The 17,146-nt window shown below is 42.1% G+C and overlaps 1 protein-coding gene across 1 annotated transcript; it reads left to right on the top strand.

Annotated features, from left to right (window-relative positions):
- Positions 1-10,053: 10,053 nt before the first annotated feature.
- Positions 10,054-15,032, top strand: pim3 (Pim-3 proto-oncogene, serine/threonine kinase). Its single transcript, XM_039792270.1, has 6 exons — positions 10,054-10,535; positions 10,765-10,874; positions 11,034-11,084; positions 11,272-11,635; positions 12,532-12,708; positions 13,178-15,032. Exons 1-6 carry the CDS (start codon positions 10,448-10,450, stop codon positions 13,384-13,386), a joined length of 999 nt encoding a protein of 332 aa, XP_039648204.1. The 5' UTR covers positions 10,054-10,447; the 3' UTR covers positions 13,387-15,032.
- Positions 15,033-17,146: the final 2,114 nt, after the last annotated feature.

A 17,146-nucleotide genomic window follows, 5' to 3' on the forward strand; every position in this document is an offset into this window, starting at 1 on the left:
TTTTTTTTTCCATAAAAGAGGGGATTCCTCCCGTGCCTTGAGGGCAGAAATGATGAACACGTTTGCGGTTGCCATGCCAACACTCTGTCTCTCACTCTGCTCTCAGCTGTGAGCATTCCTGATAATAATTACCCACAGTTCAAGGGCCCTCCGTAATTACCCACAATCCATCTGCACTTCCATCTGAGAAAGAAACAGGAATGAAGAACAGAGAGGCACTGGCATTTATCTGCACATACTGTCTCGTAAGACGCTGCACAGCTTTGAAAGGTTAACGTTTGCCTTAAGGATACGTACTTTTTTGCTTCACTCTTTCTCTGCATATCCCTCCCACTACTCGCTGTCTCACCTCCTATTCAAAATAACATTCCATTTTTGCCTTTTTTTAAATGTGTGACCAAAATCACCAGGTATTGGGGATGAGTTTCTTCTCGTGGGAAACGTCTTGGGAGCCAACATCATGCCATGCAGTGTTCTGATTAATTGAAAAACCAGATCAGCCATATTTTAGAGATATGTTGCTGATTTAAATCCAGCTCTGGCTCATGGCAGTGTGGGCAGTGAGTCTAGATGAACGGCGTTTGGCTTCCCCCGATGCATTTCACATTATCCGGCAAATCTCAGCAGACTTCCGCTGCTCCGCTCCTCTGTGCACTGGCGCCACGGAGAGAAGCCAAAATGACATGTGAAAAGATTTGCTAATTATCTAGCTCACGTGTATTTGCTATAATTAAATATAATTAAACAAATATACATTTGGTCATTTTTCTTTCATCATCAAACAACGCTGCCATATTGTCCTCACCAATCATCCGGAGTGATAAATATTCAAAGACTTTCCAGAAGAATCATTCTCACATGATGATGAAATTTAACATTGCCAATATTGACATGTGAGGCGAAAGCCACACAGGAAATAATAATTGGACATGTTGCATTTAATTATTCAATAAGCACTCTGTTATCTTCAACAGGCACCGGCTTCGGTTGGGGAAGTTATGATTACAACGCAAAAGCTAACCAATTACGGAGGGGATGTGAGTCTTGTATTAAACTGCTGAGCATGCAAAGCGTATTGACATGCAATTAGTCGGGCCATCATTAGGAAGCATTTTCTTGCTCATGCTGATGCTTTGCGACTAATTCTCATTACCTCAGTGTGTGTGGGGGGGGAGGTGGGGTGACATTTCAATGCAGAAGGTCATAATGCTGATGGGTTTTATTAAAGAAGCCCAAAAGACCAAAATGGAGAGTTTTTATGGACAAGGACCACCTTCTATTAGTCTCACTTTTGAGATTTCTCAAAACCTGATGACGTTTTGGAACATTTTTTTTTACCAGAAAGCCTGTTTTACAAACTGGAGGTTTGAGAGACGTGGCCATTTAAAAGGCAAGGGTAGTCTAATGAAAGACGCTATCAAGTTGCATTATGGGGGATGTAGGATTATAGGAAATATACAATCCAGTGTCTTTGGAGCTTGACCCGAAGCTTTGATTTCTTTTAATCTTTTTGTCTTGCTAAATTGCTGCTCTAAACCAATTGAAAGCAGGGGTGTTATTTTGACTTTATATTATATTTTATTCTCACCGTTTAGTTCATTTCAGTGTGAGCGCTCAGGTGTGAAGGATTGGAGCGTCAGGGGCGGGGCTTGGGGGGACCTTTTTATTGTGTTGGTGTCATAGGTGTCATGGTGCGGGGGTCTGCAGCTGCTTTCTTTGCTATTGTCACTGTGTCATAACATCAGGACCTATGGATTAGGGCCTCCTGAGGGTTAAATTTCCCAATGTGTCCCAGTGCCGCGGTGACATGTGGCTATTAGCCACGCTGGTGAATAAGTAATGATGTGACCATAGCAAAGATGGAAGATGAAACATAAACACAACGTGAACTGTATAGCTGCATACAGTATAGCTTGTGTTTATGCATGAGTAGCTCAATTATGTGTGGGTTTGGGTGCATGACTCATGCACATGTCTTTGCACACAGACACGTTTTCTTCTGAACTGTTTGTGATGTTGTGTGTGTGTGTGTTGTGTGTGTGTGTGTGCACAGACTGCTGACCAGGCAGCCAGAGCCCTGGCCCTAACAGACACACAGTCAGCACAATGCCTGTCACAGCAGCCGGCCAATCAGATCACTCAGAGCGCGGGCCAAAGGGCAGACAGGAACCAATTGTCGTGACACGATCCTGTGCAGTGGCATAACTAGTGGCTCAATTCAAAAGTGATTCAATACTGATGCATGCTGATGTCTTGTCTTTGTTGTTTAATGACATATAAACTGAACGAAAGTCAGCTAATCACCCACTTCCCCTATAAACATGTTGGTAACAATCTGTCACTACCTGGTTGGTGTCTTTAATATCTCTGCTAGAAATCTGCTTATAAACTCAATTCATCGAATTCTAACTTAAAAAGATGTCTCAAAACTTTGATTTCCCTCTAATTAGGATCAAATCACAGACTTTTTTTTTTTTAAAGATTATTTTTGGGGCATTTCAGCCTTTATTTTGATAGGACAGCAGAAGACATAAAAGGGGAATGACATGCAGCAAAGGGGCCGCAGGTCAGAGTCGAACCCGTGACCACTGCGTTGAGGAGTAAACCTCTATATATGGGCACCTGTTCTACCAACTGAGCCATCAGAGCAACCAAATCACAGACTTATTTCCAGGAAACATCCTAGGAAATTAAGGACCTGTAAAATAAAGCATTTATTTTTTCACCACAAAGGTCTAAATGCTGATTCAAAGCCCTCTCCATGCCACCAGGAATGCAATTCTGGTAGAGACATACTAAATCTTTGATTCATTTATTTTGTTGGTGTTCAAATGTAAGTACAACAAACTGGTATCTGCCTAAAAAAAGCTGTTCATGTTACTTAATCCCCCAAATAATCCCAGATAAAATACTGAATTCACGACCTTAGTATTCCTAATAGCTACGACCCTGGTTGTGATTGAAAAAGCAAAATTAGCGGATTTCATTTTTTAATAGGTCACAATCAAAATAGTACTAGTAGACATAGGTTTCTTCACGGGTACAGCAATCTCTATGGTTTCTACAGTGTTCACCAAATTCAATTACGCCTTTTTATCACCTTTTTAATACGCATAAAATGCAATGAAATACCTTTTGGAACGGTCATACTGGTTAAAGACTGAATATCAGGCCTACAATTATTTATTAAGTGCACAGATTTATTAATATTCATACCACATTTTTGTCAGTACAGCTGCAATAATTCTATATTGTATATATAAAATATGATATTCTATCATATAAATAAAAAATTCAAAATAAATCAACTAAAACATCATACTTTAACCGAAATCTTTTTTGCAGAAAATTGGTGGATTAATCAATACCAAATTACAAATTGCAGATGTCCCAAATCTCTTATTTGTGTTTGCATTTCATATAATGCATACACAATTATTATTATTATTATTATTATTATTATTATTATTATTATTATTATTATTATTATTATTATTTCCAAATGCGGTGATTAGAAGACTTTATTTACAGTATAAAATATTTGCAGTTAATTTGCTGTGACCTGATCATAATATTGCATTCTCCTCTCGCATTTTGGTTCTGGTTGGCCTTGAATATTTCCTTCAGTGTCAGACGTGGGTCAAACCTCTTCTTTGGACCATATCAAAACATTCTAATCAGAAAATACAAAAACACCAATGACATTGCCCTGATATTGAACTCAAACCACCAAAAAAAATGCTCATCTTTTCATCCACACCATGACCTTTGCAATTGGTACATGTTTTAGAATGGAAAATCAGTGGTGGGGAAAAAAAAGATAATGGCCTTTACCTGGATTCAGCTTATTAGAGTGAAAAAGTAACTAGCTCTTATATTTTGAACATGCAGGGTACAATGAGAGCTCCCTTGGACCATCTTTTGCCCTGCTGCCCTCCGCTTCCAGGGTCGTGGTCCCTGGGGGATTTAAGGCTTTGGTCTCAGTATCCTCTTAAGACAGGGATGTGGCAGTTAAATGGATCAAGTCACTGGAGGGAAGTGGAGCACTTAGCTGAAACTTTCATGTATACAGTATGAGGACGGTATATACAGCAGCTCTGCCACTGAGGATTAACCAACCCAGCTGCTTGGCGGGGGAAGGTTCTCTATAACGGTTTGAGCAATAGACTTGGAAAGTGATTATTGACTGGTAAACGACAATCTATTTATAAAGGTTTAAATGCCTTTATTGTCATTCACAGATAAATTAAATTTGTCATCTGCATTTAACCCTATAGGCCTACATGGGAGCAGCGGGCAGCCGCCTGGGGACAAAGTCCAGCCTTTTTGCCTATGCCTTTTGGTCATGGGGCAGTTACAGGAGAACTAAAACATATAGGTTTTTGGTGGTGGTGTTTTTGGTCCCCGAACCAAGGATAAAACCCAGTACTGAGCAGTGCATACTTCTTGTGAGGCGACGGCGCTAACCACTGAGCCACCGTGACGCCCTATCCTAATAAGTACCCTCTTATCCTAATTAGAATAAGAGGTGAAAACTCCAATCAGAATGTAAACCATTTATGTCAACTGTCAAGGAAAACTTGCATTGTCGCTTTGATAGCTCAAATTGCATCCATATGGTCGCTTAAGGAGATCCCCATTAGAGGGATGCAGTGAAAATATAGCATCTGTTTTCAATTTATACATCAAAACTGTGCTAATCTTTCCTACTGCAAAATGTTTTACTACCTCAGTTCTAAATTTTGGCAGCTTGCCAGCCTTTTTACATGGTATACACAAAGACCAACCCAAACCCACAACCTGAGCTATCGCAATAAAAGCTTGTTCCTATCCAAATGATCAAATGGGATTTGTTTTTATGAAATTTCCCACACTAGGCCTGCGGCCTGTTCTGTCCCCTCCTGCAGTACTTACACGTTCTCACATAAACACTCACCATGTGCACACAGATGATAGAGAGCTCAGATACCAATGAGCTAGGCTAATATGGATGTTTTCATGATGAAAAGTGCCAGTATAAAATAAGCTTGGCAGCAGACAGAGTGTGTGTACATAAAAGTGTACTTGAGTGGTTTCATGTGTGCAGCGTGTGTGTGTGTGTGTGTGTGTGTGTGTGTGTGTGTGTGTGTGTGTGTGTGTGTGTGTGTGTGTGTGTGTGTGTGTGTGTGTGTGTGTGTGTGTGTGTGTGTGTGTGTGTGTGTGTGTGTCCTCGAGCTTTAGGGCCATAGATGGCATCAATGAGCTGCCACATATGTTGTCTATGTACACAAATACACGCCCACACACAAGTATAACCCTGGGAATAGGGTAAATATTAATCTTGAGGAAAATGTTATGTTTTTCCTTTTAAGCTTTTTCTATAGTATAGAAGAAGTTTAAAAGGGAAGGTGTGAGGGAACAGTTATCCAATGTGGCTGCCAGATTAGGAGTGTGACCAGTTGACCTGACATTGTTACATAATGCTGAGTCCAGACAGTAATCCATTCAGTGGCCTGGTCTGCATGCAGCACACATGCCTTAACCTGTCCTGGACAAGGTTAGTACAAGTGACAAGAGTGCTGTCTCTCAAAGGAACATTTAGAAAATGTATTTAGGCCTATATATGTATATTCTTACTGTGTTTTACTATTTTACTGCCGGTGACTGCATCTAGGTATCCCACTAAAGACCTGGGGTCTCATTTATAAAACTGTGCGTAGGATCCTTACTAAAAGTGTATGCCCCCCCCCCCAAAAAAAAAATCTGATTTATAAAACCGTGCGTACATACATCTGTAAGCAATGTTCCCTTCATAAATCACAGATTACCCACAAGTGTGCGTAAGTGAATCAGCCTCTTATCCCGCCCTGTACACGCCCATTTTTAACCATAAAAAGTCAATGCAAAGCACCCCATGAATGCTGATAAGTATGTCAATGACCCTGGCAGTTGTTCTTTCGTTAAGTCAAATCATGACGACTGGCGGGGAAAAAGCAAAAAACTTCTCGGATGTTCAGGAATTGCTGCAAATTGAGTTATAATTTCGGCCTGTTCTCGCACAGTGTAGGGAAACCTGATCTATAGACTACGTATATTAATAATACCGTCCAAAATGGCAGGCATTACGGCACTCGGGGACAGCTTTGATATACCAGACCTATATGATGAGATTTAACAGAACTATACATTAAATCCAAACAAACCTTGGTGATAAAGTTGAAGGTTATATATAATATTTATAAAAAAAACACTTAGTTGTCTGCCATTTCCCTCTGGAAACAGCCAGTTGCCCCCAGAGTGGCGAGGACCTGAATTTGGACCGGGATGGACCGGGATGGCATGGATCCGGCGCATTGCCCTCTCTACTGGACCCAATTCAGTACATAGATCCAAGAGCACAACTTTAGGGAATGGTCCCTGAAGTCTCTTTCTCTCCTGATTCAACCATTGGTGTAGTCCTACTGCAGGGCCAGCAGTGCCATCATGCAGCATTACATACGGGGGTCACCGCAGTATTTATGTTTACAACAATTAAAGTGATTGATAACACCTTGTCAAAATCACAGCATCAACTAGCGGTCTTTTGCAGGAACGCCCTGATCACATTCGCACAGTTACACACTTTCACACGTAGAAGCTGCACAGTACGACCAGTCTGATCTGCTGAGCAGGTGAGTTTAAGATAAATCTGAGTTCCCCACCCATCCGCATCTTGTTGGTCCAGGGATTTAACCGACGACCTCCCGGTCATAAACTCGCTTCTCTAACCTTTAGACCACCACTGCCTGTTTGCATGAAATTCTAGAGATAATCTACAGTCTTTTTACAAGGTAATCTTTGATCTTTACAAACATGCCAGCAGAATATAATACATGTATATCCTGCACACATGTTGAGGAATCTTAACCCCAGAACGACGCACGACAAATTCAGGCCCCCAGATTTCCCTGGCAGAGAGCACCAGCTGGATCGATTTCAATCGGCGGCTTACCAAAATGATGTGGCTGCCACCGGACTAGCATGACGGGGCTAAAAATAACCTTGGCTGACCCCAAGGCTCTGATCTGGTCACGTACCCTCTAGTGTGTCTGGTTTAATGTGTCCCCAATGAAAACCATCAAATTACAGATGCAAACGCAGCCGGACCCCTCATCAAAACTATTTCAGCTCGCTGACACAGTTTACTAAGGCAGTAATTAGAGCAAAGGAAAATGGGAGGCATCCCAGGCACGCGGAGAAAAAGAGAGACAAGGGCAAAAAAATGAAGAAAAAGAAGAGAGAACGAGCAGGGTGGACAGTGACAGCTCATCAGCAGGCCACAAGCCATTTTAGTTTTTTTTTTGCTCCCTCCCTTCAGCATTTCCTCTACATCCACGGATCAAAGGATTGGGGAACATAAATAAAAACCCTGACGATGATTTCCCATGAGAGCTGCAAACAAGTGCATAGCACGCGTTCATGTGAAGCCATGGCAAAACAGCTGTGTGCGTCTGCTGGAACCAACTGTCTGACTGCCTCACTTGCTGCTCAACTGGTTCACACCACCAAGAGAGGAAAATGATTACAATCGGGAACACTTCAGAACTGGACTGGTCCTTGTCTGGGGCAAAGTCTTGTAGAACCTGGATTTATCTGCACATTATACACTCAAATACTTTGGATGACAGGATCGTGGGATCCATACTGTGTGTTAAATGCATTATTTAGAGTGTGTGGGTAAAGGTGCGTTCTCAGAAAAGGTTGCCTATGGTGCCACGCAGGGGGGCTTGTCTGTGAGGGTTGAGTGCCGATGATTATTATTTTTATCCATCCATGATGGTATCTTTTTCCTATCCAAGATCGTGTGATGGCTGGAACCTGTCCCAGCATGCACTGGGTGAAAGGCAGTAAACACCCTGGACAGGACAACAAATCTATCACGGGGCTGACACTCTATATCATTCCAGCCGCTACACCGCCGCCCTATCCACTCCACCTTCATTTGCACACTTGCACGACGGACAAAACATACTGAGGGCTATCCTGCATTATTATTTTGGTACACATGTTGCATCTGTTTACAGGTGGAGAATAGAGTACATATTCTTTTTCATATATACTTTTTTTCTGCAATACAGAGTGCCCCTCCTCAGCTGCGAGTGTGACCTCACATTAACTGACACACTGTATACAGAAGTGCAAATGAGGAGAGACTGGTTTTAGTTAGGAGTCATAGAAATAAAAACTCAAGCTGATAACTTATTATTATTATTTTCCAATTCATACGTACACTCACGATCACAGAATGATCATGCAGGAGAGGTGGAAGGTTTTTCTGCAGGGAATACGCCGTTGCTAACACATAATCCAATAAACCATTGAACTCTTTGTCATTTATGTAAATGTTTCATAAGATTAAAGTAAATCAACCCTTGAGGTTCTTCCATTTGTGCCTGCGCAATCTGCATGTACATAGCAGTATATCCCTTAAAATGCAAATACTACCTTTATGGGAACACAAAGCTTTACGACATACAGTGTTGTTATGTTGGAAAATAGCAAAAGCCATGCACAAATGTGTTGATAGCATGCATTTTCTCAACTTGTATGAGTGAAAAAGTACTAGAAACATGAAGCAGTGTAAATTATTACGCGGTAATTCCAGAGCATCACTGCCGATTAGCCTACAGGCTGTTACTCTGCTCTCATCTGCAGCCTGCGTGTGTAAATTTACATAACTTTGCAGTCGGCAGGCCTATAGCAAGATAAGGTTCCCTGGAACTCTCTGATGCTTCACACACACACACACACACACACGCTTCACACACACACACACACACACACACACACACGCATACTCACACAGGTTATCAGAGGTAGCAGAAGATAAAAAGTGTAGAGTTCACAGAGAGCCATGGTCATGTCAAATGTTTAACAGTAAAACTGGAATATCTACCTCCTGAAATGGGACAGCTGGCTTCACAAACTTTGGCCATCTGATTGTGTTTCCATGTGCTACTTTGTTTTCATACTCATGTCAGTGCATGACATTCATGTAGGCCTATCATCATTCAAATACTGCCATTTGCATTTTCATCCTTGGACAATCATTCATTTTTGACACATGCAGCCACATGCTCTTCTGGAAGCCTCATTAAGTTATTGTTGGTCTTATTTAGCTATTTTTTTATATTTATAACATTTGTATAATAAATGTTATTTATTAGTTTAGAAACTTTAAAAAGTTCTTTTTAAGTCAGATTTTGGTATATTTAGTGCTTTTGTCATATGTTGTTTATCTTTAACTCATTGTTATTGCTGCCCTCTCTTGGCTAGGATGCTTGTAAAAAAAAAAAATCTCAATGAGGCTTGGTCAAAAATATATAATTAACTGTCATCTCTTATCGTCTTATGCATGAATTCTAAATTTTTCTTTCAATATTTGTTGGTCTCAAATGTATGACAATAACAGTCAAACCTCATAACACTGGAATGAGATATATATGTAAGGCAAACAAAAGGTAAACAAATACCACAAGTGAGTTTAGGCACTCAATGTATAACCGAAAACAACTTGAAAGAGGTAATCAGTAGTTTGTGGTGAATTACACTACAAACTGAATTTACACCCCAAACATGAATTATCTCGTATGTCTCTCTCTCTCTCTCTCTGCAGAGCTGCGGAAGAAAAGGGAGGGGAAATGTAACTCAGAATTGCCGCCACGTGCGCTCAAAAGCCTGCTTTATTATAATAACTGTTTCTGGATTGGTCCAGATACGAAACGCGGTATTTATATACGAGATCTAATTGGTCGAAGCTCATAGTGAACACAGCGCAAAAGGTTCCAGACAAGGGATTCTTGGGCGTCTCGTACTATGAGAAAGTAGTGCGCGGTGAAAATGATTATTTCGATGATTTGTTTCTAATAAAAGTACGATAATATTACAATACGTACCCAGTGGTTTCATGGGGATGTGTATATAGTGAAAAGTGGCGAATTTGCGCTGGAATTAAGCGAACGTGTCGACTTGTATTGGTGGCGGAGGGATATCACTATCCCACTGCGCGTCAAAATATTGGCTCGGGAAGACCGCGCCAAAGCTCAGACAGCGGCCACTCTTCAGGACAATAACACGCTGCGGAGGCCCTTTAAACACGTTCTGCTGTCGGCTACGGCTATAATACAGATCGAAGTGTCCGTGATTTTTGTTACTTAAGAGGACTGTTTTCGTTTCTTGTGCTTGAGTCGAGACACAGAAGTCAAATTTCATGCCGCTTTTCGGGAAACTGTATACCATTTCACGGTCGTGAGACGACTTTGACGGGTGCGGTGCAGTGGACTTGGCGCACTGCTGGATTGGATATATTATTCGCTTGAAGCCAAGACGGTACACCCCACCATTCTGCGCCTGAATTCACTCCTCTGCTGGTTCTTCTGACTCTCAACGGGTGTATCGGGATCGTCTTCGCCGGCTTTTCAGCGGGAATATGTTGTTGTCAAAGTTTGGTTCATTTTCGCACATTTGCAATCCTTCTAGTATGGACCATCTACCAGTGAAAATACAGCTCCAGTCGGGTAGGTTGCCGTTACTGAACGTTACTTGTCACCACATTTACAGCGGATTTGATATATAACAACTGATAAGTGCTATGAGAAACGTACGTTAGCTATATTTACTCCGGTCGATTAATTTAGAGTAAACTACTCTTGCAGCTGAGCTAGTGCAGCCAGTAAACGATAACAGCCTGAACTGGCACTAAGCGGTGGTTGGTTACCTTTTAACATTCTTCACTTTTACTTGCAGTTAAAGTGGAAAAGGAGTCCTTCGAAAAGGTTTACCAAGTGGGATCCGTGCTGGGCAGCGGAGGATTCGGAACGGTGTACGCCGGCAGCCGGATCTCTGATGGCGCACCGGTAAGAATATGCACAGGGATCGGGGTCTATGTTTTGATCTTGCATGTGTCGCCATGAAAGCCGGGCGGTCCTTGTTCGCCACCAGGAAATACAATGCGACTTCCACGATATTTAAAGCATTTGCTCACGATTCTTTTCGTCTTTATTGTGTTATTTCAGGTGGCTGTGAAACATGTTGCAAAGGAGAGGGTGACCGAGTGGGGAACAATTGTAAGTAGTCATCCCCGATCTGTTTTGTTTTGGTTCCCCCTCCTCCTCCTCCCTCCTCCTCCCCCGCCTGCTGCTGGGTGGAGGAGATGTGATGTTAAAGGCAGAATAATGTCTGTGCATTATTTCAACGTTTTCTTTATTTTTTTTTTATTTTTTTTTTTTATAAATTCTCCTTCATGTGTTACAGAACGGGGCTATGGTGCCTTTGGAGATCCTGCTGCTAAAGAAGGTCAGCTCGTCGTTTCGCGGAGTTATCAAATTGCTGGACTATTACGAGCGGCCGGACGGTTGGCTGATCGTTATGGAGAGGCCGGAGCTCGTCAAGGACCTTTTCGACTATATCACCGAGAAGGGCGCCCTGGATGAGGACACGGCTCAGGGATTTTTCCGCCAGGTTCTGGAGGCGGTCAGACACTGCTACAGCTGCGGCGTAGTACACAGAGACATCAAAGATGAAAACCTGCTGGTGGATCTACGCACCGGGGAGCTCAAGCTTATTGACTTTGGCTCAGGGGCGATTCTCAAGGACACAGTCTACACCGATTTCGATGGTAAGCAGCAGCCGCCACCACCCCACCATTGGTCGCTATTCTAAAACGTTACAATGCGCGATGTGTTATTTGTTGTTATGAATGCATATCCGTGTGGGCTGGGTTGTATTTGCCCTTGATGCTCCGCTGTGCTATATTCAGAGACGGAGGCGTTCACGAGGCTGTGACGCAGTGCTCTGTTTTTGGTCGAGGGTTTTCCTCGCCCAGGGTCTCGCGGCTGTAAGTCGATGCTGCCAAATGACAAGCGTCCAGTGTTTTATCGGGCTGTATGACGCGCATGTTATGGATTCATAGATATGACTCACCGTTTATTAATCTTATTGGTGGCCGTTTCTTTTCTTTTTCTTTTCTTTTTTTTTAATAAATGTCTGATTCATCCTCGTCTTGTGAGATTGAGTGCACTGTTGTGTGTCCGGTTGTTATTTTTGTTGGTAATGCTTGAGTAACATTCGCAGTTTGTGGGTATTAGGTCAGTGCCACGTAACATCTGTTTGTTGTGAAACCCGAGTCGGCGGTTCACGTGATGGGCTCACATTGCCTTTTTTTTTCTTTTTCTTTTTTTTGGTATCCAAGTTTCTCCTTCCAGGAGGGAGGGGGGAGAGTGAGGAGACGCAGGCAGGTCACGCAGTTTGTTTTATGGCTAAAAGGAAGATTGAAAGCATTTCTACTATGACTCAGCCATTTTAGACACAGCCACATTCATTTAGTTTCATTCGGTCTCTTTGCTCTTCCCATATTTTGAGCACCAATGCCCTTTTTATTATATTTATATTCTTATATCTCATCCAAACCCTTAAAAACTTCTCTTTTTCACAGCGTCCTACTATATTTCACAACAGACGCCCTGATCATCACTCACACCTCCACATTTTTATCTTTCCCTATTTTTGTTTTAGGTACAAGAGTGTACAGCCCACCAGAGTGGATCCGCTTCCATAGATACCATGGTCGCTCGGCGACGGTGTGGTCGCTAGGAGTGCTGCTGTATGACATGGTGTGCGGAGACATCCCCTTTGAGCAGGACGAGGAGATCCTCAGAGGGAGACTGTACTTCAGGAGGAGGGTTTCAGCCGGTAAGTCAGCCACAACAACGCACGTAACATAGGAGTTGACTCTGTTGCCCTCTAGCCACGGTAACTGGTACAGCCCTAAATCCACCTCCTGGTCTAACTATATGATGAATTTGATGTACACAGGAGTGATACCTCACAATCCTAATGGATTACCTGCTGAAATGGCTGGTAGACAGATTTATGATTGATAACTGAAATTGAGATTTCAGCTGTTATGATTTCCCTCGGTGCACTTTGTGTAACAGCCCCAGTATCCCTAAGGAGGTAACACCAATTAAAAGATGCGTGTTCTCATTCTATTGGCTGTGCCGCCTACACACTAGAATATTGTAGAGCCATACAAACTTGAGTCATATGCAGTGCAGCCACATACAGTACAGGGGAAGAAGAAGAAAAACCCACTTGGTAATTTCTCTCTTTGAGTTCAGAGCCTCTTATACTCAACATTGTTTGTCTCCTTCTTCATCAGAGTGCCAGCAGCTGATCAAATGGTGCCTGGCCCTGCGGCCTTCAGACCGGCCTACACTGGAGCAGATTTGCGACCACCCTTGGATGAGGGCGACGACGAGCGAGTCACCCAAGTCACAAGAGGAGCCGGTCACCACCAGTGAGATCCGCCTCAGGACCATCGACACAGACTCTTCGTCAAGTACGAGCTCGAGCAAGGAGAGCCTCTGAGGACGGCTCTGATGGACCCAAAAGACTTTCTGGGGAAAGAAGGGGTGTTAGCTGGAGGGGGTGATATGGACTCGAGGCCGGAAGCCTGTAGCCCAACAGTGGCTGGGCGCTTGACTCAGCTGCTCCAGCAAGAAAAATGTACTTTAATTTTTCTCTTTTGTAGGGAATTTCTAATTTATTACTATTTGTTCTTCCTTATCTTATTTTCCCCATCCTCCTTTTTTTTTTTTTTCTTCAGTTGATAATACTTGTTTCCTATACGGGAACTTTTCTTTTTTTTCTTTTTTTGGGGCGGTCTTACCAGCACTATTTATTCTCCCCTTCCCTCTTTTTTAAATTTTATTTTACTTGTTTTGTTACTAGGCTGGTATATGCAGCTGGCAAGACCCTCCTATTCAAACATGGCTGCTCTCATAGAGCTTGGAGAAAACCTTTTTTTATTTAAATGTTTTAATTTTGATTTTGTAGTGCCTTTTTTTTTTTTTTTTTTTTTTTTCTCGGAAAGCTGCTTTTCTGGGGGGCTTTCATTAACAACTCTATTTTTTGGGTTTGCCCGTGGCCTGGTGGGTAAGTTGCCTATGCTCTGATGGAATGGGGGAGGAGGTTGATCCTCTCCATCACTGTAAGCCAACAACCCACAGCCGAGAGGCTAAGATAGCATTATATGGAGAGAAAGAGGTGGGGGCTCTTCCTGACAATGGAATACTTGAAAAACACTCGACTCAACTGTGTGTCGCTCTCTTTAACGCTGCTCAATCACTCTATAGCCTGAACAGGTGTTTGGAAACTGGATCCTGTCTTTTCTGAATGTCTACAAAATGTCAACACACATACCCCCCCCCATCCCCACCCCACACACACACACACACACACACACACACACACACCTTTTTCTCTCCCTCTTATCCCATGCCTGTTGCAGGGTGTGTGGCCCTCTTGACTTTTCTTTTTTGCCTCCCGCCATCTCACTGCTTGACACTACATGGCCCCCGCCCCTGGCCTCCCTCAGGGTTTGGGGTGTGAAATGCACAATCAATGCAATATTCATGGACTCAATTATGTATTTTTGTTTTCAACAAATATTGTACAGCGTGTATTTTATTTTTTCCTTTTTGTGTGTACATTATTTTTCCTCCCCGTTTGCATTTAATTTATTTGTAAACATGTAGACATTCCACACTCTGTGGCTATTTATTTATTTATTGTCTATGCTTAAAATCCCCTCTAAATTTTTTGCATATCCTACTCGGCCTTTGGTTTGCATTCCTATAACTTATTTTTACATTTCGCCTTTTTTTTTTTAGATGTGGAGAATGCACTGAAGCAGTTGTCGATGTAAAGCAGAATAAAACAAGTTTACTTCAATTTGGAAAGAGCATTTGAATGTTATTTAACTACTTTGAAAAGTCTGTTGGTAATGTTGAATTGCTAATTATTGGAAGTCCATCTGGTGTTTGTACTGTCAAGATTAATTTTGAATTCTATGGAAAGCTAAACTACGGCTGGAACAGCTTTCGTAGTTGTCACACAGCCTCATATTGGAGACCTTTCAGTTTAGCTGTGTGACTTGTGGCTGTGAAGGATGGATATTGCTATTTTTTGATACAAAAGTTTCAATTAAACTCCCATTTTTTTATGTACAGAAATAAGTCTGGTGTCTTGGTCATTTTGAACATGGTATGTTGTAGTTACACACGTTTAAATCCACGACATTTGGTATGATCAACACACGCACACACGCTATCGCACGATTTATTGCGTTCTTTATGGAACACGTTTACCTCATATTTTAGAGATATAGCACCATAGTAGTTTGTAAATGAATTCCTAACATCTTGCAAACACCTTAACTAAAGCTATAGTGTGTAGTTTCTGTCACCCCCATGAGGAATTCTAAGTAATGACAACAACACTGTCGGTGCGTCCATGTGATACAAGCCTTCTGTGATCGCTCACAGCCCCCACCCCTCCTCCACGCAGTTGCTAGTAGCCAAGGAGGACACGGAGGATTAGGAAAAAAAACATGATGGACTCTTCAGAAGAGGTCATTATTTTCTCTTCAGTTTCTGCGCACGAAAGTCACCGGATCAATCTAATGAACATAGCCGTACTGAGAAATACAGAGTTTTATGGAGCTGATAGTCTTAATTAGCTTTGTAAGCAACTTATGTCATTCGCTGGATGACAACCTGCAGCAACCACAGCGCTAATAAGACACAGATGTGTCTCTGAGAGCCGAGGGGAGGGGAGGGGAGGAAGGGACGGAGTGATGCTGGCATGACAGAGGAAAAGAGGGAGATTGGGATGTTATGCATCGTCACACACATACAGCCTCTAAAATATAATGCAACAGTTGCTTTTCCGTGTTAAGCCTCCTGCTTTCCTACCTACAGTACAATAACACGAGTCATTCTGATGCAGGAAGACTATAAGCAACAGGCTGATGACATAGTGTCTGTGCCTGTGTATCCAGTGTTTATGTACTGTATGTGTGTGAGCTGTTTTTTTTTTTTTTTAGGAAGCAGGAGTGAGTTGGGTGTTTTTTGGGTTTTTTTTTTTTTTTCTGGTGAGGTGCTGCCCCCTGTGGTGGGTCAGTGTCATTAGCTTTCACCTGTAATACTTTTCCACTGATTATAGTTAAAACAGCTATTGATTACTTCCATAAAACCTCTTTCATGATTATGCCTGTAATGTTGGGTCTGTATTCAAATTTTTTATTTCTACAAGATAGACGCAGACAGACATAAATGGATGGAAACTAAACCACTCATGAAAACTACACTCTTCAGACCTCACACCTAAAATCCTTATCGTTGTGTGTATGAAAAAAAAAAAAATGTATATCAACAGCTCATCCAGACACCCACACATGTCAAATTATACTTAACTGGCTGCTTCTAATTCTAATCCTGCATTTGACAGCTGGTCCTTAAATCTTCTCAGGGATCTAATTCATGATCGAAGACATTGATTTATATGCTTGGGGAAAAGGAGAAGACTTTTCTTAATTATCATTTGGAATATTCATCTGGAGAGGGATGAAACACACAGAGACTGTTTCACCTTAGAAATTCCAGGTATCCCCTCAAATACTGAGCCATTTCTACTCCTGCTCCATCGAGAGCATCCTGATTCTTCCTAGGGAACATCACTGCCTGGTACGGAAAAAGTACCTAACAAACGGCCTAAAGGATATTTACACTAGGCGTTGCAAGAAAAAGGCTGGGAGAATAATTTAAGATCCAAAAGTCTTTTCTCCCTGTTGAGGCCGGGTAGAAGGTACAAGGATACAGCAGGCGAGTACTGATAGGCTCTGGAGTAGCTTCTAGGGAATTTCCCCCCTCAAAGTAATCATCTAATTCACAAATAGCCTAGACCCTATATTAATTCTATACCTAAAATAGAAGTATTTTATACTAAAGCGCTGCAAAGTAAACATAGTAAACAGAGTAAATACTTGTATTTCCCACAATGTTGAACTGTTCCTGTGATGCTGTAAAACTGTAAATAAAACTTGAACCAGGATCACTCAGCTTCCAGTGAGGGAATGGGGGAAGACTACAGCCGAAGACGTCTCTTTTAATCAATCTTAAACTCAATCCCCAACAAGCACCCCTGAGCATGATCGCTGGTGTCACTCTCAATACATTGACAGCTGTGTTTCTATGTGCAGCCCCGATAGTCTATTGTCTTTGTGTCTCCAGGCTTTTTTGACATGCAAATGACCCCCGCAACTTGTCTTCATCAGAATGCCTTCTGC

This window comes from Perca fluviatilis, chromosome 23, assembly GCF_010015445.1.
Source record: "Perca fluviatilis chromosome 23, GENO_Pfluv_1.0, whole genome shotgun sequence".
NCBI classification, from domain to species: Eukaryota; Metazoa; Chordata; class Actinopteri; order Perciformes; family Percidae; genus Perca; species Perca fluviatilis.